General features: G+C 53.7%; 1 protein-coding gene across 1 annotated transcript in view; it reads left to right on the top strand.

Moving 5' to 3' along the window:
• ABCC1 (ATP binding cassette subfamily C member 1) overlaps positions 1-22,282 on the top strand; it is a 129,236-nt gene that overhangs the window by 96,646 nt on the left and 10,308 nt on the right. The window contains exons 18-24 of the mRNA XM_059153924.1: positions 425-592; positions 2,685-2,868; positions 12,155-12,245; positions 14,297-14,432; positions 15,866-16,073; positions 17,244-17,554; positions 21,604-21,803. Of these exons, the coding sequence (XP_059009907.1) occupies positions 425-592; positions 2,685-2,868; positions 12,155-12,245; positions 14,297-14,432; positions 15,866-16,073; positions 17,244-17,554; positions 21,604-21,803 (1,298 nt within the window). The remainder of the gene's footprint in view (positions 1-424; positions 593-2,684; positions 2,869-12,154; positions 12,246-14,296; positions 14,433-15,865; positions 16,074-17,243; positions 17,555-21,603; positions 21,804-22,282) is intronic.

The following is a 22,282-nucleotide window of genomic DNA, read 5'->3' as shown; positions in this document are numbered from 1 at the left end:
GGCACCCCCAGAGTGCAGCCTGCCTCAGTTCTGTGTGGTTTCCAGTGAGTGATAGATCAGAGCAAGCTCACAGAAGTGTCCACTATTAACTCTAATAGCGGCAGCGACAATAGGGTCAGTACCGCATCTCCTGGTGCCTTGCTTGTAGCCCCCCATCGTTGGTGGCTGCCAGCCAGCCTTTGCTGAATTGCCACTCTGTGCTGGGTGTCTGCTCAGCAGCTCGTAGAGGCTAGACCCCACGGCAGTCCTTGAGCCCAGGTCATGTAGATACAGTCTCATGCTGTGGCCTTGGGCTCCAGCGAGAGCAGGCAGTGTTGTGTTGCAGGGTCACCGGCCCGGGTCTGCTGCGTCCTGAGTGGGGTTCCCCGTCCGCAGGTTGCAAGGCTCCCCGGGAAACCCACTCTTCTGCTGTGTTTCTCCACAGGGTGTGAACCTATCTGGGGGCCAGAAGCAGCGAGTGAGCCTGGCCCGGGCCGTGTACTGTGACTCCGATATCTACCTCTTTGACGACCCCCTGTCAGCAGTGGATGCTCACGTGGGAAAACACATATTTGAAAATGTGATTGGTCCTAAGGGGATGCTGAGGAACAAGGTATCTGCTGATGGGGCAAGGCTCGGGTATCTGGCTGTCTCACATCTTCACTTAAGTCAGAATGTTTTCCCTTGGGGAATCATGCACTTCCCACTTTCCAGGATTTTCTTTTTTATAAATTGGACTTAAGAACACATTTCTCATGCTTCCCTTGGATACCTTCCCAGGACAGCCTCCTTGCTTTGTCTTTGTAACAGGATGTCCTTGACACTGACTTGCGGTCCTTGTCTCCATGTGGCCAACAGAGGCCCCTCTTCCTGATTTAATTACAGGGCTGGCCTCACAGAGGGAAGTCCCTTCCCCTCTGACTGAGCAGGCAGCACCCCCTTCCCTGCTGAGTTGGCCGTGGGCTGAGGGACAGAAGTTGGGGGCACAAAAACTGCTTTAGCACTGTAATGGGACAGGAAATGGATTTTCTCTTAATGATGATGATTGTTTTTAGGGGAATTACAGGGTGGTTGGGAGGGAGCACTGGTCCCCCCCCCCCTTCCCGCTTCTGGAGAAAGAAAGAACACACATGCCCTTGGGGAAAACAGATGAGATTCAGAAAAATACGAGAAAAAGAAACACACAACAAGCAATTGTGAACAATTGGGATTGTGCTCATAGAGATTTTCTTTCTTTCAAGTCTTAGAAGGTTTGTTTTTGTTTGTTTTTTAACTTTTTTTCGTTAAGATTTTATATATTTATTTGACACAGCAAGAGAGGGAGCACAAGCAGGGGAAACCGGACAGGGAAAAGCAGGTCTCCTGTTGAGCAGGGAGCCGGATGTGGGGCTCAATCCCAGAACCCTGGGATCTTGACCTGAGCCAAAAGCAGACGCTTAATGACTGAGCCACCCAGGCGCCCCCAAATCTAAGGTTTCATATCATGCATATATATATAGTAAGCAACATGCTGCTTAACCTATTGTAAGCATTCCCATATACCCCCAAATTCTGTATAAATGTGATTTTTAAAGAAATTTTGGGGGCACCTGTGTGGCTTAGTGGGTTAAAGCCTCTGCCTTCAGCTCAGGTCATGATCCCAGGGTCCTGGGATTGAGCCCCACATCGGGCACTTTGCTCAGCAGGGAGCCTGCTTCCCGCCCCCCCCCCCCCACTCTCTCTGCCTGCCTCTCTGCCTACTTGTGATCTGTCAAATGAATAAATACAATCTTTAAAAAAATTTTTGTTATCAGAATGATACATGCCCATGGTAACAAAATCAAAGCGTATGAGAATATATATAAAGTTGGGGGGGTCCCTCCCTTCTCCTGCACTCTAGTTCTTGCCTTGAGAGGTCAGCAGTTTGGTTTGCTTCCTGATTTTGGACCACCCTTGGGCTAAGAAAAGTCTTAGCTCATTTTTCAGTGGTTGGGACAAAATCCGAAGAAAAATAGTCTTTTAAAACCTCTGAAAATGAAAATGGCATTGAACTGAAATGCCGGTGTCTGTACGGAAAGCTTCACTGGGACACGGCCAGGTCATCTCTCCCATCTTATGCACGGCCGCCTTCCCGCTGCGGCTATGTTCCCGTCGCGACTGGAGGCTCCAGAAAGCCGATCGTATTTACCATTTGGCCCTTTAAGGAAAAGTTGGTCAACTCATGCAGTTTGCTGAGTGTCCTGCCCAACCTTGACTTAATTGGATAAAATACACACGCGTGTACGAATTTTGTAGCGTCTTTTTTGGGGGGTGCTTACTTTAAACAAGCCATTGCATGTGAATTGTTTTGTATCGGCTTCGTTCTTTTATCCATCCACTGTGCCTTCCCCTCATCCTTCAAATTGTCGTCCACAGATCAGCTTCTCCATCACCCTTGTTAAAATTGCAACCGCAGCCCTCGGCCCGTCCCCTTTGCTTCGTGCAACACCCAGCACCTACTTTGTCAAACATCTCTCCATCCTTTCTCCCCCTGACCGTGGAGTGCGAGGCCCGGGGCCCATTTTCCCTCCCCACTGCCCCCCATTTCCTGGAAGGCATGGGTTGAATGAAGGCACCCACAGATCGGGGCACCCCAGGCGCTTAGACTCAAGCTGGGCCAGTGAGGTGTTGGGGGATGCCTGTCGTGCCCGGGTGCTGACCCCCGCCGGTCCCCGCTCTGCCTGCAGACACGACTCCTGGTCACGCACAGCATCAGCTACCTGCCCCAGGTGGATATCATCATCGTCATGACCAGCGGCAAGATCTCGGAGATGGGCTCCTACCAGGAGCTGCTGGCCCGGGACGGCGCCTTCGCGGAGTTCCTGCGCACGTACGCCAGCAGCGAGCAGGAGCAGGCTGAGCAGGATGAAGGTAGGACGCGGGATGCCTCGCCGGGCCCCCCACTGCCTCCCGGAGGTTCCCCCAGTCCTCCCTCCAGCTGGCCTCGCCAGCCCCTTCAGGAGCTCTGAGGAAGGATCATCTTTCGGCTCTCGGGGCTGACTTGAGAGAGGGGGTCCCAGTGCCCTGTGGCTGCGGCAGCGGACCCGGGCCCGGGTCCTCATCCTTCGCTGCAAGGTGGCTTTGGGGCAGCTGAGCTTCAGGGTTCTCGTGGCGGGAATGGGGACAGTGAGAATTACAGTCCTCCTGGCTCCCAAGAGGCTGTGGGAAGCGGTGACGTGTGGCATTCAGAACAGACGCTGGGGCCGGGGGACACGTGCCTGAACGCGTGTGTGGCCTGGCAGTTGGTGAGACTGGATTTGAGTCCTGTTGCTCCTTTTACCAGGGTCCTCCAGACCCTTCTGAGCCTCAGTTTCCTCACTGATAAAGCAACATAATAACAGGACAACCTCCTGGTGTTGGTGGAGAGTTAATGTGCTCGATGTCTTCCATCGAGCCTTGGGCACGGTGCCCGGCACAGAATGTTCTATGCACGACAACTGCTGTCATGATTCTCCTGGGAGGAGTGCCCATCATTCACCACCCCCCACCCCCCACACGTGGCACCGGCCAGGTCACCGCATACCTGCCTACCCTCAGCCGCACCCCCTGTGCTCTCCAGAGCCAGCGCTCGGAAAGCCGGGGCCTCGCCCTGTCCTCATGCAGAGGCTGCTGTGGTGAAACTTCTAAGAATCTTTTCTCTCTTCTCAGTTTGATTAAAATTCAGGGGCTTGGTTTGCAACCTTCAGGCTGCCCTGTGTGTTCCTCGGTCGGACTGGAGGCTCCTCCTTTCTTCTTGGAGCTCTGACCCCACAGAGAGGGGGGAGGTCATCTGACACCTTTTCTACTTTGCCTTCAGTTGTCACTGAGAGAGGTCACGGGTCCTGCCCTGACCTCCCGCTTCCCAGAGCTCATCACAGATTCCCCGAGCCTCCGGGGCACGTTCCTTTCATACTCCATCCCCAGGCAGGCCTGCGACTGTCCCCAGGGGCAGGGCTGCTGGTGTTCTGGAAATATCTGTGATGGGATGCTTGCTGAGGGCTAACCGGGGCTCCTGTTCTCTGCGAGAGTTACCTGCTTGATGCCTTTGAGCAATTCAGGAAGGAGTAGAATTGTTATTCCCAGCTCCCTGGTGAGGAAGCTAAGGCTTAGGGAAGCTGGTCCCTTCTCTGCCAGGGACACCCAGGTTCCCGTCTCTCTGAATGGGCCTGGTTGCTGAGAAAGAGCCATTTATGGTTCATCAGTATAGTCACTGAGCCAAATTTCAAATTTGGCATCTACTGTGTATCAAATGCTTATGTTCTTTGCCTAGGGCTGCTGTGACAACGTAGCACAGACGGTATGTCTCACACAACAGAAATGTAATCTCCCACAGTCCTGGAGGCTGGAAGCCCAAGACCTGGGTGTTGGCAGGATTGGTTCTTTCTGAGGCTCGGAGGGAGGGTCCGTTCCACGCCCCTCCCCCGGCTTCTGCGGGCCTGTGGGCAGTCTCTGACCTTCGCTGGCTTGAGGAGGCCTCACCCCCAGTATCTGCTTCGTCTGCACACAGTGTTCCCTGTGCGGGAGTCTGTCTCTGAATGTCCCCTTTCCCTCATGACGCCAGTTATGTGGGGTTAGCCCCTTCCCCCATGATCTCCTTTCAACTAATTACACCTGCAAATAACCTGTTTCCAAATACAGTCATGTTCCGAGGTCCTGGGCACTTCAGGCTTCCACGTAGGAATTTGGGACAGGGGTGCAGTCCAGCCCGTGATAGTTTCAGGGAGACAGAAGTGAACAACATCTAGACAAATCCCTGTCCTCACGGAGCTTAGAATCTGGTGGGAGAGAAGGACAGGAATGAACCACGGAAGCACTTTCATAGAGCGTGAAGTGCCGTAAAGAAAAACCTGCGGATGATGAGCTGGGGTCTGAGGGGTTGGCACAAGGCAGCCCAGGGGGCTGGTCAGAGAAGTTATTTCTAAGGCGGGGACAGTGGCTTGGAAAGGAGCCAGCAAAGAGAACATCTGGGGAACAGTGTTCTGACATCGGGAACAGCAGGTGTACAAGCCTCAGGCCTGGTGTGAGGTCAGTGTGTTGAAGGAAAGAAAAAGAGCCCAGTGTGGCCAGACCACGGTGGGCAGGAGACTGGGTGGGGGGAGAGGTGGGCCTTCAGGGTGAGGTGTTTGGATTTTGGTCTCCAGGCAGGGAGAAGCTGCTGAACATCAGAGACAGGAAGCAGCTTGTCCAAGGATGCACGGTGGCTGCTGGTGGGGTCGGGACCTCAAGTCTGGCGTCTAAGCTTCGGTCTTCTGCTGCTTCTTTCAGTGGTCTCCGTGTCTGCCCGGGGTGGGGTGGGGGCCTCATTCATTCCTCTGCTCTGGTTTGTTGCGGAGGTCCTAGTGGTTTGTACTAAGTGCCTCATGGAGATAGAGGTCACAGAACACACAATCCACATACTTAAAGTGTTGTGTGATTTTTGGTGTGTTCAGTGTCGTACAACATCACCTGAATCACCTTCAGAACATTCTCGACGCTCCTCCGGGGAACCTCGTAGCTGTTAGCCATTCCTGCACATTCTCTCCTGCCCCCCCCCCCCACATCTCTCCCAAGATCTGTCTGTTCTGGACATTTCACATAAATGGACTTCTAGACCGTGCGGTGCTCTATGCCTGGCTTCCTTCCCTCCGGGTTGAGGTTCTCGTGGCTCACCTGTGAGGTAGCGTGTCTGTGTCTCATGTCGTTCTGATCCTGGGGGGCCCACTGCGTTTCGTTTTGTTCTTTCACTCATCGGTTGGTGACTGTTCGAGTCGTTTCCAGTTGTGGCTGGTACAAATTGTGCTGCCATGAACGCTAGTGGTCTTAAAAGCAAAGCATCTCTTTTTGCCAGCATGAAGCAAGAAGTTTCTTCGGCTTTTCATTCCTGATCGGAATGAGTTCCTGCATGTCTGTGCTTTCGTGCCTGGGGAGTTCTGCCTTAAGTCTTAACCTCCTTCCTGCGGCAGAGTTGGCGCCTTCTGATGGTCAAGCCAAGGTCGTGCTGGGGAGGGCAACCTCAGGAGCACTGTATCTTACAGACTTGCTTCGGTTGGGTAAAAATGACCGTGGGTGCTTTCTCAAGCGATATGTCTGCGTTCAGCTGAATCTTCCTCCCAGAATGCATGGTCCGTCTCCCTTCTAGCCTGGTGCCCAGGGAGTGTCCTTAAACCCTGCTGACCACAGATGATTTCTCTCCCTTCCCTTCCTCTGTCGTTGCCAACAGACCCGAAGCAATTGGTGCAGAACCACAGATTGCTGCCAGTGCTTTTTCCTCCCCCTGTTTTTTTCCCTTTGGCCACATCAGCACTTAATTTGGCAACGAAAATGCTATCTACCACCCTCACACTGCCATGCGGTCGTTTTCCCAATCCAGCCACACACAGCCTTGCACATGAGCCCTCATGAGGCCTGTGGGTCTGAACCCAGACTGGGCAGCCCCTTCTCCCTCCCGCTCTCTCGTGAGGCTCCCCCCGATACGGCATCAGGGTCCACTCTTGTTCCACTGCAGCAGACTGACTCCCAAGAGCCGATGACCTTGGATTTGTTGGAACCACATTTTTGGCTTCTCTTAAAGGGAAACTTTTTTTTTTTCCTTGTTGGATTAATCAGGTCTTTTTTAGAACACCCAGGCTGAAGGGGGAGAGTGTTTGGTTTGGGGGGACTGTTTCCCCACCCAGGTAGGGGAGAGCAGACGTACCAGGAAATCAGCCTAGGATGGGGAGATACTGACCCCTCCCCAGGTGCACTTATTACACTGATGGGTCAGAAACTTTTTTTTTTGTCTTTTTGTCTCCCTGTTTTTTTGCCCCCAGGTGACAAAGAGTGTTACATATTGCCTCATTATCCTTTGTACTCAGAAGGTGAAGAACATTTATTTCTGTTTACTCTGGTTTATTAGGAACCTAAAGTCTGGAGCAGTGGTTTTAATCGGGGTACATTTTTGCCTCCTGGGACACATGGAAATGTCTGGAGACATTTTTGGTTGTGACCACTGCGGGGGGAGGGGATGGACTGCTGGTACGTAGAGGGTAGAGACCAGAGATGCTGCTAAGTAGCCTACTATGCACAGCACCCATGGCCCGCCCCCACCAGAAAACAGAGCATCTGTAGTGCTGAGGCTGAGAACGCTGCCATGCCCTGGCCTCGCGGTGTCCCAGTGCTTCCCTGTGGTCTGGGGAGAAGGACTGTTACTCTGACAGTGTGCCCACCTCTCAGACCCTTGCTCGATTCCTCCCTCAAGCTCGTGACTGATTTTCTCTGTCTTTCAGATCTTTGCTGAAAGATTTTTTTTTCTTTTTTTACTGATCATAAAATCAGCCCATGCTCGCTTTAGACAGTTAGAAACTGCAGAACAATGCAGAGAACCAGGAAGAAGGCTGTCCGTCCCCTGGCCCAGCCGCAGGAGGGGCTGTCAGTGTCCGTCCTGCCTCGGCCTCCCTCCTGAGAGGACCAGCATCCACTGCACTCTCAGCCGTCAGTCCTGCTTGCTTTTCTGACCAGTGGGTCATCAGCACCTCCCCCCATTACCGGGATCTGTCATAAACACTGAACAGCTGCAGAGAGTCCTTCGTCCACACAGCACATTCCTTTAGGCTGTCCTCAGTGGCCGTATTTCTTCCACTTGAGCATGGAGAACTTTCTGGGCCGACGCGGGTGGATCGGGCTGGGTGATGCAGCCGGTCAATTCCGTTTTTGGTCAAAAACGAAGCGTTGACTGTAAAGCGGTGACTTGGATTCTTCCCTCGAGGGAGGCTGGCCTGCTGGCCCATGCCCAAGCAGAGTTCCAGAACCTTCTTGAGAATAAACAGCGAGCTCTGAGGTGCTGGCTTTCTCAAAGTGACTGGCTAGACATGGAGACCCGGGAGTGGTACTTACTAGGTTCAAGAGCAGGGACAGTGCCAGGCTTCTCAGCATGACAGCCTCACACCTGGTACCTGGAAGCACTCAAGAAACATTTATTAGATGACAAGTTTTGGGCCTTTGCTTTAAAAACAAAAACAAAAACTTAACTATTGTCTACCATCCCTCAGCCCCCGCCCCCTTCAATTCCTCCTTCCTCTGCTTTAGTTTTCTTGGTAGCTCTGAACATTGCCTGACAGCTAATTGTGGATCTGTTCTTTTGTGTGTTCTCTCCCTTGAAGAAAGAGTTCTCTCCCTTGAAGTTTAAGCCCCATGAGGGCTTTTTGGTTACCTCTATATCCCCACGACCAGAGAAGAGTGCCTGGCACATAGTAGATGCTCAGTATAATGTATGATAATAAACAAATGAGTACATTATGCCTTGATTATTTAAGACATGTCCTATGTAAGCTTTGGGCATTAACACAACTGTGTAAATACTCAGGTTGGAAGAAAATATGCACGGATATTACCATTTCTCCAGGGCTGGCTTAGAAACCAGCTTTGTGGGCCTGGGCTTATGATGGCATCATGGTGGCCCATGGGGTGCCCGTTGTAGCACTGGAAGATCAGCTCTGCTTGTTCACTCGGCCATTCATTTGTTAGTCTGTCCATGTGCATATCAGGTTTATGCAGAGTGCCTGCTGTGTGCCATGGGGAACCTGATACTTGAGCCACTGAGTGAAAGGGTTCCCCTTGGATTGTACAGTGAACATCCTGTGCAACCACACATGGCCATCTGATGTGTCTGGAGCTGAGAATAAAGTAGTGGGTAAGACCTACTCTGTTCTCAAGAGCTCACAGTCTTGAGGGTGTCTCCCCTCTATTGGGGGAGACATATGCCAAATAACCAAGGGTGCGGTGGTGCTCAATGCAGTGATGGAAGCAAGCCTGGGGGGCTGTGAGAACTCTGAGAAGGCGTCCTCGTCCCAGCCTGGGAGGGCCCAAGATAACATCTGTGCCAAACCACCTTCTCTTCCCCTTTTCTTGGCTCCATGTGCGTCTGGCTCAGAAGGCAGTGTACAGCCCAGGCCCTGCTCATAAACAGCATCTGTCATCAAAGATCTGAAGGTTGTGAGCCAGAGCCAAGGCCTGTGCTGTCTTGTCTCCCAGCCGCCACACCTGCCCTGCCCGGCTGTAGCTCTTGACTCTTTTCCTTCTGCTGCTGTGAAACCAGGTGTAGAGTCTGAGGGTTGGCCTGCCTTTTTCTAGATCTTCTTATGTCTAAACACATTGATCATCTTTAGCGAAAGAGCTGGCCCCGTGCAGTGTGCTTGTTGGGACCATCCCAGTACGTGTGCGATGGGGATACTGAGGGTGGCAGGTGCCTTGGCCATCTCTGCTCCTCAGCCTTAGGAGAGGACCTCCATCCATCCCCTCTGGGCATTTAAATGGCGGTTCCAGGAGGGAGTGTTGGCTTGGTTCTTAATACTTCCTGGATCTCGTGAATTCTCAGGTGGCAAAGTGGTGGTTGAGGTAGGGGAAGGTCAGTGACCTGGGGGTTACAAGTAGCTGTGCTTGCAGGAGGAGGATGTGGGCAGACCGGGCCTGGTGCTGTGTATTCAGAAAGAGGCCCTTGACCATCTGTATTTCTGTCCCCTTCCATTCATCCAGCACTTCTGGGCACCTACTATGTGCCACACTTTGCAGTGGGCACTTGGGGAGATGGTCTGAACCCCCAGATTTCTTGTTCCTCAGCTGGGAGGCCTGGGCAAAGCGTTACTGTTCTGTTGGTCAGAGGGCCGTGATGAGCATGCCTTGGCGGAGATCCTCTTCGCAGAATGCTTGGCACATAGTGGGTGGACAGTGAATGGCCCGCCGTGTGACCATCACGATCCCCCTGTCACCTCCTGGGCATGGTCAGGACCCCAGCAGACCAAAGTAGGACAGGGCGATGCGTGCCTGATGGAATTACCACAGGTGGCCGTGGGCACGCAGGGGGACGGGGGTGGGGAATGTCTTCTAGCAGAGTTTCACTGTGGAAGGCTGCCCCGGATCCCTCTGGTGAGGCAAAGGCATGAACCAGCCGCCGGGGCGGACCCATCCCTCCTGCCTGCCGCAGCAGCGTGCAGCTGAGGGTCAGAGGGCTCTTTTGTAAGCCACAGAAGCTGGCTCCTGCCTCTTCAACAAGGGTATTTACTGGAAGGGGAAGCAGATCACTCAGAAATCAGAGGCCAGACCGAACAAGGAGGACTCAGGAAATGGGAACTCCGGGAATCAGACACCTTTAGGACAGATCAGCCAGAACTGTCTTTGGTCCTCGGGGCCACTGATGGTTCATAGTCCTGGGGAAGGGACTCTGATGGGCTGACCTTGGGTCTGCCAAGACAGTAGGAAGAGGGAAGAGCTGATTCCTTGCAAAGAAGGCAGACGGAGAGGTGGACCGACCCATGTTCCCATTGCCTTCTAGGATTCTTGGTCCCTCCCCTTGCAGAGGAGAATTTTCCAGCTGTCCCCACAGGTGTATCAATCTGTGGGCTAATTGGGTAGGGAAAGGGGGTTATGGGAGGACCCCGTGAGGTCTCCCACAGACCTTATGGCTCATCCTGAGCGAGGAACAGAAGGGAAGCCTGCAGCTTACAGAGGCTGGCCTGCATAGCCAGGTGGGAGCAAGGAGCTCTCTGGAGCCCCTGCCATGGGGTTAGGTCTCTGGGAATGTTTTCAAACACCCCTGCCCGGGCACAGAGAGAGTTGGTCAAGGCCAGGCCTGGGCCTCCAGTGCAGTGAGCCCGGACTGCATACTCTGCATCGAAAGCCCTGCTTGTTGTTACTCTTCTTTTTGGTTAAATTTAGTTCTCTATTTTTCTAAATTTAAGCAGAAAAGATGCTGCCGTTAAAAAAGAAACGTGTAAAGCGATGAATTTCTATCTTGGCTACCGGCCAGAATTACCCATAGAACGTGTTTAATAAGGCGAGTAGTGCCAAGCCCTGCCGTGGCCTGTCACTTCCCAAGCGCCACATGTGGCCTCACTCATCCTCCCACTTACAAAAGGAGCAGCTGTGGTCACTTGCCCTTCGAGTCTCAGAGATGTTTATTGCTTCCCTTCCACACACAGAGCTAGACAGGGAGAGAGCACTCCGTTCCTGACTGCATTCTCACTCTGCATGGGGGCCCGGCCTCCCTGCACGCAGACTCTGGCAGGAACCAGAGCCGGGCCAGGGGCATCCCTGGGTGCGCAGGTGCCTGCGTCGTTCACAACCAAGATGGCAAATCACCGGTTCAGAGTTGCCCCGCCCCCAACCGCACCCCCCATGGTGCTCCGCCCCGCTGTCTGTTCTTCTATTTCTTCCATGACTGTCATCCGAAAGAGCCTGTCTTTATGCATTTGATATCAGTTCATGTTCTGTCAGCGTGTTCCCAGAGTCACCCTGTCACTGCCAGAGCTGCATAGTAGTCCCCTTCTGGGACTTCTTCCCTGCACACCCTCCCCTCCTCTTCCGGGCCAGCCCTGGGGAGCCCTACGCCACATCTCTGCTGGAGGCTTTCTCTCTCCTGGCACCAGTGTGAGATCAGAGCCGGGCTGGGGTAATGATGACGCATCCCTGAGTGGTTGGAATAATGAAGGGAGATGATGTGTTTCAGCAGAGCACAGGGCCGCCACTCATTCAGTGTTAGCCACTGTCAGTGAGGTTCTGGGGATGAGCGTTGATGCCGGGGGCGTGATTCCTGGGACTGGGGCCGCTGGCTGGCTGGTGTGCCTCAGGGTGGCTCTACCTGTTGTTGAAGGAAATGGCAGTGCTCCAGGTAACCTCTACCCCAGACTTCTGGGCCTCCCCGTGGTCTGGGTTAACTCTTGGCACTGGGGCGCAGGGCGGGGTACCCTCTGGGACCCGCCTGTTGGCTGACGCCTTTGTCAAAACTCGGGGGTGCTTGACTATCACCCTTGTTTGGGTTGCTTGGGGACCAGACGGCTGTGTGCTCTTCCTCACCTGGCTCCTTGCATCCTGGCCCCTTGGACTAAGTTCTGTGCGACTCTGATGCTGTCAACCGAGCTATGTTATACCTGTCGCCTGCCGCTGGGATAGCCACATACTCAGGCCCAGCCTCCGACGCTCCTGGGACCCTCGGGATGCTTGCAAGTCACTGTCTCTGCCCCCACGGAAGCCAGCTGGCTCTACAGGCCTCTTGCCCCTGTGTCAGGAGCCTGTCTGTGGCCTCAGCCAAGCATGTCTTGCTTCCTGAGCTTCCTGGTGGCCAGGTTATCTGCCATGTCCCATCCAAGTGACAGGTTTTCCTAAATGCCTGTGGTCTTGGCGTCCAGCTCGGGAAACCACAACTTCCCCCTTTCCTCTCTCCTGCCAGGGTTGACAAGTGTCAGCAGTCCAGGGAAGGAGGGGAAGCAGATGGAGAATGGCATGCTGGTGACAGATGTCACAGGAAAACAGCTGCAGAGGTATGAGCGGAGAGGGACACCTGTTGGTGTAGACTCTGCAGGTCCCTGCTTCTGTCCCCTGCCTGCGGGGAGAGAAAAGGAACAAGGGTACCAGCAGCTTGTGTGACCTACTGAAGAATGCCTGAGTTCCCCAGGGTCCTGGAAGATGGAGGTTTTCTGCCTCCTTCCCCAAATTGCTATGGGGCCTCATGTTTCAGGGGCCTGAAGGAGGGTAGGGTGCCACACTGCTCTCCTCGGGGGCCACGGCTCACACAGGCCTCAGGAGGTAACCGTCTGTCTGCACTTGGGATGCTCAAGGTCCCTGCAAGAGGTGGGTCTCTGCTCAAGTCATTGAGAGGGGCCTGCAGTGTTCAGGCCTTTAGGGCCAGCATGTGAGCCAAAATAGTCACAGTAGTAGTGACCATGACGCTGTACGCACCCTTCGGAGCCAGGCACGGTGCCAAGCCCTGTGCAGTCTCTTGAACCTGCAGGTGGTGACTCCTGTCTACCCACTTGATAGGTGAGCAAGTAGAGTGCTCTCCCCAAGTCACACAGCCAGACGGAAGCTGAGCTTGGACTTGAACCCAAGCCCTGCCTCTGAGCCAGCGCTCCAAAGTTCTGTGCTTTTGCTGCTGTAAAGGAGGTTGCTCTCAGCTAGATTCTTAAGGATTTAGTGGGCAGCTTTCTGTGGACTTTGTGGCTTACCCGCTCTGTGCCTCAGTTTCCTTACCTGTCAGATAGGGTCTGTGGTGTGCCTACCGCAGAGGGCTGGGGGTAGGCCCTCCATGCATAGCGCATGTGACACACTTAGCACAGTGCTTTTCCTCCCTCAGTACCCAGTAAAGAGCACTCACACTATTGCTTGTGCTGGGGCTGCCTGCAGTCACTTCCCTGGCGTCAGGAGGTTTCACAGAAATGAGGCTGGGGACGAACCCAGACGAAACTGGCGTGAGCAGCTCTGCCCTTTAGAACACTGCCCACGGTACCCTCCTAGAATCTGATTTTTTTTTTTTTCAAGATTTTATTTATTAGAGAGAGTGCTAGTGGGGCAGAGGGAGAGAGTTTGGAGGGGCAGAGGGAGAGAATCTCAAGCAAACCTTGCACTTAGCACGGAGCCCAGTGTGGGGCTCGATTCTCAGTACCCGGAGATCATGACCTCAGCTGAAACCAAGGGTGGGGCGCCCCGACTCTGGTTTTTAATCCTATGGGATAGGTGGAAATATCTCCCCCTCTGTTGGTGTACCTGTCAGGGTGGTGAGCTGGGTGTATGTGTGTGAATCACGTAGAATAGGGTCTTGCCCAGGGCGTGCAGGAGCACTGCCGGGGTTCAGGCAGGTGGCCAGTGGGATCAGTCATGGTTGCTGCCTTCTGAGAATTTGCTAGGAAAACCGAGACAAGGCAGCACCTCCAAGTGGTCCTGGGACCTAGGGGCGGTGACGGTGAGAGGCTGGCTGGGGAGAACTGTGGGTGGACTGAGCACAAGCACAGGGAGCACTGGGCATATCGGTTGCTATGTAACAGATGACTTCGAAGTCTGTGGCTTGGGAAGTCTGGGCACAGCTCAGCTGGCTCCTCCACTCTGGGCCTTGCACAAGTCACAGCAGGTGTCTGCCAGGCTGGGGCCTCATCTGAAGATGAGGAAGGATCCGCTTCGAAGCTTACACGGCTGTTGGCAGGATTCCATTCCTTTGGGCCTGTATTACCATCTTCGCTTCCTAACTGGAGCCCCCTGTTCCCAGCATCCCGGGCCTCCAGCCTGCGAGCTTGCTTCATTGACACATGCAAACCAAGAAGGCGCAAGGGAGCGTTAGCAAGCAGGATGGAAATCACACCCCGTCCCTTTGCCCTTGTGGTTCTGAGCCGTGGCCGAGAGAGGGTGTTCCTACACGTGTGCCCACACGTGTGCACACAGCACACCCCCATCCACCCGTGTCATTCGCCAGGGTCACAAATCGGCAGGTGGATGGACTGGCTTGAGGAGGTCTCCAAAGAGAGCTTGGGGCCATGTGATCTGTGATAATGTGTCTTGATCTGTATAAAGCTGATGACCCCATGTGCCTTGGTTTCCCCAGACAGCTCAGCAACTCCTCCTCGTACAGCAGGGACGTCAGCCACCAGCACACCAGCACGGCTGAGCTGCAGAGAGCCGGGGCCAAGAAAGAGGGCGCGTGGAAGCTGGTGGAGGCGGACAAGGCTCAAACAGGGCAGGTGAGGGCCGGCTGCCCCGGAGAGGGCTGTGGCTCAAGTCACTGCACACCAGGTCCTTGCAGAACGCTTCGTGGATGTTGCATCTTGTCTCTCCACGAGCCTGTGAAAGGGCTCTTTTCCAGTGCCGGAAACAGGCGGCAGAGCCTAGATGACTTGCCCAAGGTCACAGTCAAGGGGCAGCAGAGTTAGAATGGGAACCCTGGCGGTCTGACTCCAGGGCTGGCGGCGTTTGGAGCCTCTGCCGTACTGACCGCCACCTCCTCCGAGCAGCTGGGGGCCTCTGCTGGTTCTGGGTAACCCGGATGCTTCATACCACGCCTTCCCACGGTGCGGGAAGTTGTAGATCAGATGAAGTTCTCTGTGAGATAACACCTCTGTCACTTCACCTCATGTGACTGTGTGTGTGTGTGTGTGTGTGTGTGCGCGCGCACGTACATGTGTGTGGTGGGATTCGTGTGCTTCTGTTTCTCTGGCAGCCCTAATGATTCCAATGTGAGAAAGTCCCGTTTATCTTTCTCGCGTGTCTCAGGTCTCAGTCCATTGGGGCTGCTCTAACATTGGGGCTGCCGGGTGACTCAGGAGCAACCCACTTTTATTGCCCACACGTCCTAGAGGCTGGCCAGCACTTGTGGCGCCCGGTGAGGGCTCGCTCCGAGGGAGGCTCAGGGACCGCAGTCTGCTGCCCGTGTCCTCAGTGTTGGGAAGGGGTGAGGGAGCTCTCCGGAGCCCCTTTGTTAAAGGCACTAATCCCACTGTGAGGGCTCCATCCTCACGATCTGACCGCTTCCCACCGGCCCTTCCTCTGCGTACATCACACCAGAGGTTAGAGTCCCAGCACACAAACTTGGAGGGACGCGATGTTCAAGTCCATAGTGCTAAGAAATCGCCAGCTTCTCTCTGTCACCGGGAGAATTGCTTTCAAGCTCTTGTTTTGTTGTATGTGTTTTACAGTCCTCTATTTTGGGCACCTGTCAGTAATTTTCCATTTATGGTAATGATCCCAAGTTTATTTTTAAAAATGCATGTGGTATGTTTAAAAAAAAAATAGGGAATAGAACATTTAAAAGAAGAATAAGTACACACAGAAACAAGCCACCCCTGAGAGGTGGCGCAGGATCGCGAGAGGTCGGGATGCTTCTCTTGCATCTGCCTGGATGTATGTGGAATCCTGCACGGCACCAGCCCTGCTCTGTAATTACGCGTCGATCTGGTCGCCGAAAGCCTGTCTTGCCACTTGACTGGGAGCTCCATAAGGGCAGAGACCTTGACTTTATCTCGTGCTGACTTTGTCAAGTAACTAAGGGGGATGTGCCATGATTACGAGCGTAGGTGGGGGTCGGGGGAACAGGATGGCCCAGCTGCTGCCGGAGTGCCTGCCCTCGGGGTGCGGTGGCGGGAGCACCTGCACAAGCCTTCTCTCCCCGGCTCTGCAGGTCAAGCTGTCCGTGTACTGGGACTACATGAAGGCGATCGGACTTTTCATCTCCTTTCTGAGCATCTTCCTTTTCCTGTGTAACCACGTTGCTGCTCTGGCCTCTAACTATTGGCTCAGCCTCTGGACCGATGACCCCATCGTCAACGGGACCCAGGAGCACACTAAAGTCCGGCTGAGCGTCTATGGAGCCCTGGGCATTTCGCAAGGTGGGGGCCCCTCCCCTGGCCAATTTGAACACTTGGAACGGTTTCTTCCATGTCTTATTATGGAGTTTAGTCTCCCCGTTTGTGAGTGTTTTCTGGACCCCTCAAACTAAGCCAAACTCACATGAACAGTACCTGTCCCTTCGCAGACACTCAGATACTTACAGAGTGATTATTTCTTGAGTGCTTTGTTTCACAGGCCCCTAGGAGATGGAGAGATGCTCTCGACATGCCCATTTCACAGATGAGCAAAGTTGAGAACAGCAGCCCCCCTGACCCACCCTGGAGCATTGGCGGGCAATGCCCCCTCGCCCCTTGTTGCTCTGCAAGGGGCTTCTGTAGACTCTAATTTGTGGGCTTCTCTGTGCCATCTGAGGGTGGGAATTGGGTCAGTCTGGTGGTTCTTGGTGCAGACTGTGCTGTCCCACGGGGACATCTAGCCATGTCTGGAGGTCCTTAGAGCCATCACCGCTTTGATTGGGGGTGTTCCTGGCATGCAGAGGCCAGGGATGTCGCTGGGCAGCCCGCAGTGCTCAGCACAGCCCCCATAACAGAGAATGATCTGTCCTTAAATGTCAGCAATGAGGAAGTTGAGAAACCCTGTTTACCCTTCCGTTGGGCCCATTAAGGTCCCCAAACACAGCAGCATTAATAGTGACAGCTGCTATGAGCCCTTCCTCAGTGTCTGCTTATGTTCTGGACACTTCTGTGGGTTTTTGCAGACCAGGGCCGAGAGGTAGCAGCTACCGTTTCCCCCATTTTAGAAATACATCACAGAAAGTTCTGTTGCATGGCACTGGCCTGGAGGAGTGTGGGACAGGGAATATCAGCATGACCTTGGAGCAGCTGCCTGGATCAGAACCGCAGCTCTGCTGCCAGTTGGCTGACTCTGTTGAGGGCAAAGGAGTTCACCTGTCTGACCTTGAGTGTCCTCCATAAAATGGGTGCTAAGAGGCTTTACATGGAGTCAGTGTGAGAAGTAGATGCACGTAAAACTCCTGCATAGTGTTGAATCCATAGTGAGTCCTCAGTAAACAGTAGGCACTACTGTCCTCCTCGTCATGGTCGTCATTCTTAGAAGCTGAGAGTCTTAGAAGCTTGTGTCCGCACGGCCACTCCTCCCTGCTCCCGGCCCTTGTCCCATCGCGGTGTTTACCGTGAGAGTATTTGTAGGTATCTCGGTGTTCGGCTACTCCATGGTGGTCTCCATCGGGGGCATCTTCGCTTCCCGCCGCCTGCATCTGGACCTGCTACACAACGTCTTCCGGTCCCCCATGAGCTTCTTCGAGCGCACCCCCAGCGGGAACCTGGTGAACCGCTTCTCCAAGGAGCTGGACACGGTGGACTCGATGATCCCGCAGGTCATCAAGATGTTCATGGGCTCCCTGTTCAACGTCATCGGCGCCTGCATCATCATCCTGCTGGCCACACCCATGGCCGCCATCATCATCCCGCCGCTGGGCCTCATCTACTTCTTCGTCCAGGTGAGAGGTGGGGTCTCGGGGAGCAGGAGGGCCCCGGCTGTGTACACTACTTCCGTGTGAGCTAAGGGCTCACTTCACCTGACCATTTCCCCACCTTGGAGTTGTTGGGGATTTCCTGGAGGAAGGTTGGATTTGTTTTTGTCCACTTTAAATACCTATCAGAGCGTGTGTGTGTGTATATATATATATAAATTATAAAAATTTATAACAAAAATAGCGTATAGCAATTTTACTACTATTAAAATTAAGAGTGTTATGAAATTCTTTAGGTTGTAAGCCCCCTGCAGAAAGTGGAGATGTGAGCAATAGCACCTTAAGCAGGATAGACATCTGTCTTTCTCTCTCCCAGTAGAAATGTAGAAGTGGGCCATTCAGGGCTGGTACAGTAAGTCTCTTACTATCCTGGACTGTTAATATCACTGCTTTTTTTTTTTCTTCTCCCGTCCTCACATAAGCCTTCATTCTTAAGTTGATCTCCTGGCCCACGGCAGCTGCTAAAGCTCCAGCCATCAATCTGTAGTTCAGAAAACAAGACCAAGGAAAGGGAACAGAGCAAGGGAGCATGTGACCGCTGAGTCCTTGTGGCCCCTTAGGTTACTGCAGCATAAACGGTGCTTGCAGCTGTAGGTGAGCGTGTCGAGGGCCTGGTGGCAGAGCTGGGAGTGCGAACTCACGTCTCTCTGTTGTGTTGGTGACCTCAATGCTGCACTGCCCCTTTTTGCCCTGAAAAGCTTAGCAGCAGCACAGTTGCCAGGGGATTAGTTGTTTAGATGGGAGCCTAATGACTGCAGCCCGGAAGAGGAGTGAGAACTGCGAAGCGCTCCATATTCAGGCTGCACTGTGTCTGCTCGTGCCAGGTCCAGAGGCCTCGGTCCAGCCCGCCACACCCCCACACTCCACCACGTTGCAGCCCAGTGGTTGGGGAGTAGAAACGCAGGTGGAACCACAGCAAGCGAGTCTGGTTCTCGCACCCTCGTTGTGTTATCCTTAAACGGGTGCCAGCTTTTTTAGAAACTTCGATCTGCTGCATTTGCAAAAAATAGGACCTTTGTTCATACCCTTGCTGTGCATTTCCCTGAGGCACCCAGTTCAGAAGAACCAAACGGGCCACTTGCTGCATTTACAGCAGCTCACACAGCTGCCAGCAGCAGGACCTTGAGCCGCTGTGCAGCCATTCTGTGATGGGATCTGCTATCCGTGAGCCGGACGATGAGGGAGATGCTGTTGGTATAACGTTGGTATTATTTTTAAACAACAAGGACAGTTCAGCAAAGGGTCCTGTTGTATATGGCCTGTCATGACAGCTAAGCAGGCATAGAGCACGTGTGACGGCTGGAAAGGGAAACAGCAAGAAGAAAATATCGTGTCTCTAAGGGCTGGGATTATGAAAGAATTTTTTTATTTTCTTATTTTTATTTTTTTTAAAGATTCACATATCTCTTTGAGAGAGTGTGTGTGCGAGTCACGGGGAAGGGCAGATACAGAGGGAGAGAGAGAGACTGAGGCAAACTCCATATTGAGCCTGGAGCCTGATGTGGGGCTCAGTCACGTAACCCCAAGATCATGACCTGAGCCAAAACCAAGAGTTGGGTACTTAACCACCTGAGCCACCAAGTGTGGTTTTTTTTAATGGCTTTTAACTAAATATATCCTTACCCTACAACCCAGCTGTACTCTCTTCTTAGTGTATATGCAAAAGAAATGAGAATGCATCCAGAAAAAAAAGAGGGTGCTAGAATATTTTTAGCATCTTGGTTTCTGATAGCCCCAAACGAGAAACACCTTGGGGTTTTTGACCCGGAAGTCTCAAGAACTTTCTCGGATGCTAGAGATGTTGTAGATTTTGGTCAGGTAGTGGATGTGCAGGTGTAACTAAGTATAAAATTCACCAAGCTGTGGAGATTTGGGTGCATTTTCCAGTGTAATGTAAATGTATGCTGTATCTTGAAGAAAAAGTGGGTTTTAGATGTACATACGTTCTCTCTCATCAGAAAAGATCTAAAGGTTTTACACTGAGACTGGAATAAATTTCAGAGTCATGGATGTAATACAGGGTTTTTTTAAAACTATTTATTTATTTTAGAGAGAGAGAGAGACTGGGAGGGAGGCACTCCGGGAGAGGGGGAGAGAGTCCCAACCAGACTCTGCTTTGAGCACAGAGCCCGATGTAGCATTCGATCCCATGAAGCCAGAGATCATGACCTGAGTCGAAACCAAGAGTTGCATACTTAACTGGCTGTACCACCCAGGCACCCCGGGTATTTAATTTTTATTTAATCTGTATCATCCCCTTCCCAGCGTTTAAATGGGTATCCATTACTGTTTTAATTCAGAAGCAAGTCATTTTTATATAAAGGTGATGCAAGAGGTAGGACAATGTGGAATTGTGTTGGGGCTTCCTTGTTGCCTAAAGGAGACATTTCTGGTTTGTGAGCTGTTTCGGCATCCGTGAAAGCCTCCCGGCCACAGGTCCGACAGCTTAGCCCCCAAGGCGCCGCATGTCTCAGGCAGGGGCGTGTTGAGCGTTCCTCCTACCCAGGAGCACCAGGCCCTTGGTCTCTGAAAGAGTGAGTGAGTCTGGGGCGTGAATTACGTCTCCTGGAATGGAGCTTAAAAGGGAAGCTAACAGTTGCTCTTTTTTTTTAAAAAACTGAGTTTAAACACAAATACATCTCAGATTAGCTTTCTGTGGTAAAAATTCTGAGCCCAGGATAAGTGGGATAAGTTGAACAGGGAAGACTCTCGGGAATGACTTCCATCCGGGATATTTAGAAAGAAAGCCAGAGGGAGGAGGCGTCACGGCTGATGGTCACGGGGCAGATCCCGCAGGGCCAAGGCGTCCGGAGTTGGTTCATGGCAGTGAGCTGTCACCTGACCTGTCCTCAGGGGCTGGCAGAGCCACCATCCTGGGACCGCCCGGGCTGGCGTGGGCCTGGGTTAGCCAAGAGTTGTCAGGGCCCCGAAGGCCACCCAGGTGTGGGTGCCAGTTACCGTGTGCGCTGCCATCTGGAAGGAAGCTGCTGACCTCAGAGCCCCCCACACAGGTTTCCTGCTCTCTGTGGAAGGTCCCCACCCCAGAGCGGCCCTGGGAGGCCGGGAGGCCATGTCCCTGGCCACCCTGTGTTTTTGGGTCTTGCTCAACTGTCTGGCTCTAGCGCTTGTGGGGCGGCTGCATTTACGTGAGATCTTGAGCACCTCTGGAACAGGGACGCCGGTCTGTGTGTACCGACAGGCAGACCAAGGCCACGAGAACTCAGTGTTCTCAAAGGACCAGGCCGCGCTCTGTGCATGGCTCCTCGAAGCGTCCAGGGGGCGAGTTGCTTCTGTTCTGTCTGGTCTGGTTAGGGCAGGAGCAGAGCCTATAGGCGTCTGCCCATGGGGTCAGGTGGAGGCCTGGATGTCCTCCAAACCTGTACCCAAAGCCCGCCACTGGGGCCATCCAGCCCCCGAGATGAGTGGCATCAGGCACGCTGTCGCGCCTCACAGCCAGGTTCTCTGAGGCCAGACCCCAGCTCGGCCACTGGTAGCCGCGTGACCTGAGGGGAGAGCCTAGCGATCTTTCTGGTTTACTGAGCGTCAGCAGGAATGAGTGCCTGCCGGATTTCCAGTCCGAGTCCCATGAGCCGATCTCTGGAACTACTTGCAACTGTGCTAGGATTGCGGTGTCTGGCTGGCTCTGTCGGTGAAGAGTCTGCCTTCGGCTCAGGTCATGATCTCAAGGTCCTGGTTTCGAGTCCACGACAGACTCCCTGCTCAGCGGGAAGCCTGCTTCTCCCTCTCCCTCTGCCCCAGCATGTGGGCTCTCTCTCTCTCTCTCACAAATAAATGAATAAAATCTTTGAGAAAAAAAAAAATTAAGAACTGTGCTAGGAGGGGGAGCTCTGCCTGAACATTAGCTGCTGTCACTGTCACCTCTGTGCATGCGGCGAGCACCCACCTGCCACCTCCCGGAGGTATCGTGCAGGTCCAGGCTTTCTCCAGCGCAGCTCCGGGGACCCGGCAGCATGAGAGGAGCTTTGCCCACTGCCCGGTCCGTTCTCTTCCCCCAGAGGTTCTACGTGGCCTCGTCGCGGCAGCTGAAGCGCCTGGAGTCGGTGAGCCGCTCCCCGGTGTACTCCCACTTCAACGAGACCCTGCTGGGCGTCAGCGTCATCCGCGCCTTCGAGGAGCAGGAGCGCTTCATCCGCCAGAGCGACCTGAAGGTGGACGAGAACCAGAAGGCCTATTACCCCAGCATCGTGGCCAACAGGTGGGCGCGCGCGTGGCCCCTCGGGGGCAGGTGGAGGCCTGAGAACTCCGCCCTCGTTCCTGGAGGAGGAGGGTGTGAAGCCAGGCTCGGGCCCTCCCCACCGGGCGGGAGGACAGGACGCAGCGACCCCTGAGAGCGGACACAAGCGCTTCAGCTCCAAGTGTTGAGTGAGGGCCGCGACCACGTTGTCCTGGAGTCAGGAAACACTGCCGAACTACCCGTTCGCTGTTGTCCTGATGATGTAAGATCACCCAGGATGGGCACACTCCGCCAGTATTTTTGTGTCCTGATTCTCGGCCCAAGGGCATCACCCCCACCGTACCCCTGTGTGATGAGCGTGGGAAGCCACTCCCCAGTCTTAGGTTGGCCCCCCTGAAATTGCTGTGCCCCGAAGATCATGAGTGGATGGAGAACATCAAATGGAAAAGACGGGACGGAAGTTTACTCCTTGTTGACTAAATTCAGAAAAGCTTCTGATC

This window comes from Mustela lutreola, chromosome 17 (assembly GCF_030435805.1).
Source record: "Mustela lutreola isolate mMusLut2 chromosome 17, mMusLut2.pri, whole genome shotgun sequence".
Taxonomy (NCBI): Eukaryota; Metazoa; Chordata; class Mammalia; order Carnivora; family Mustelidae; genus Mustela; species Mustela lutreola.
This window is presented reverse-complemented; position numbering and strand designations above follow the sequence as displayed.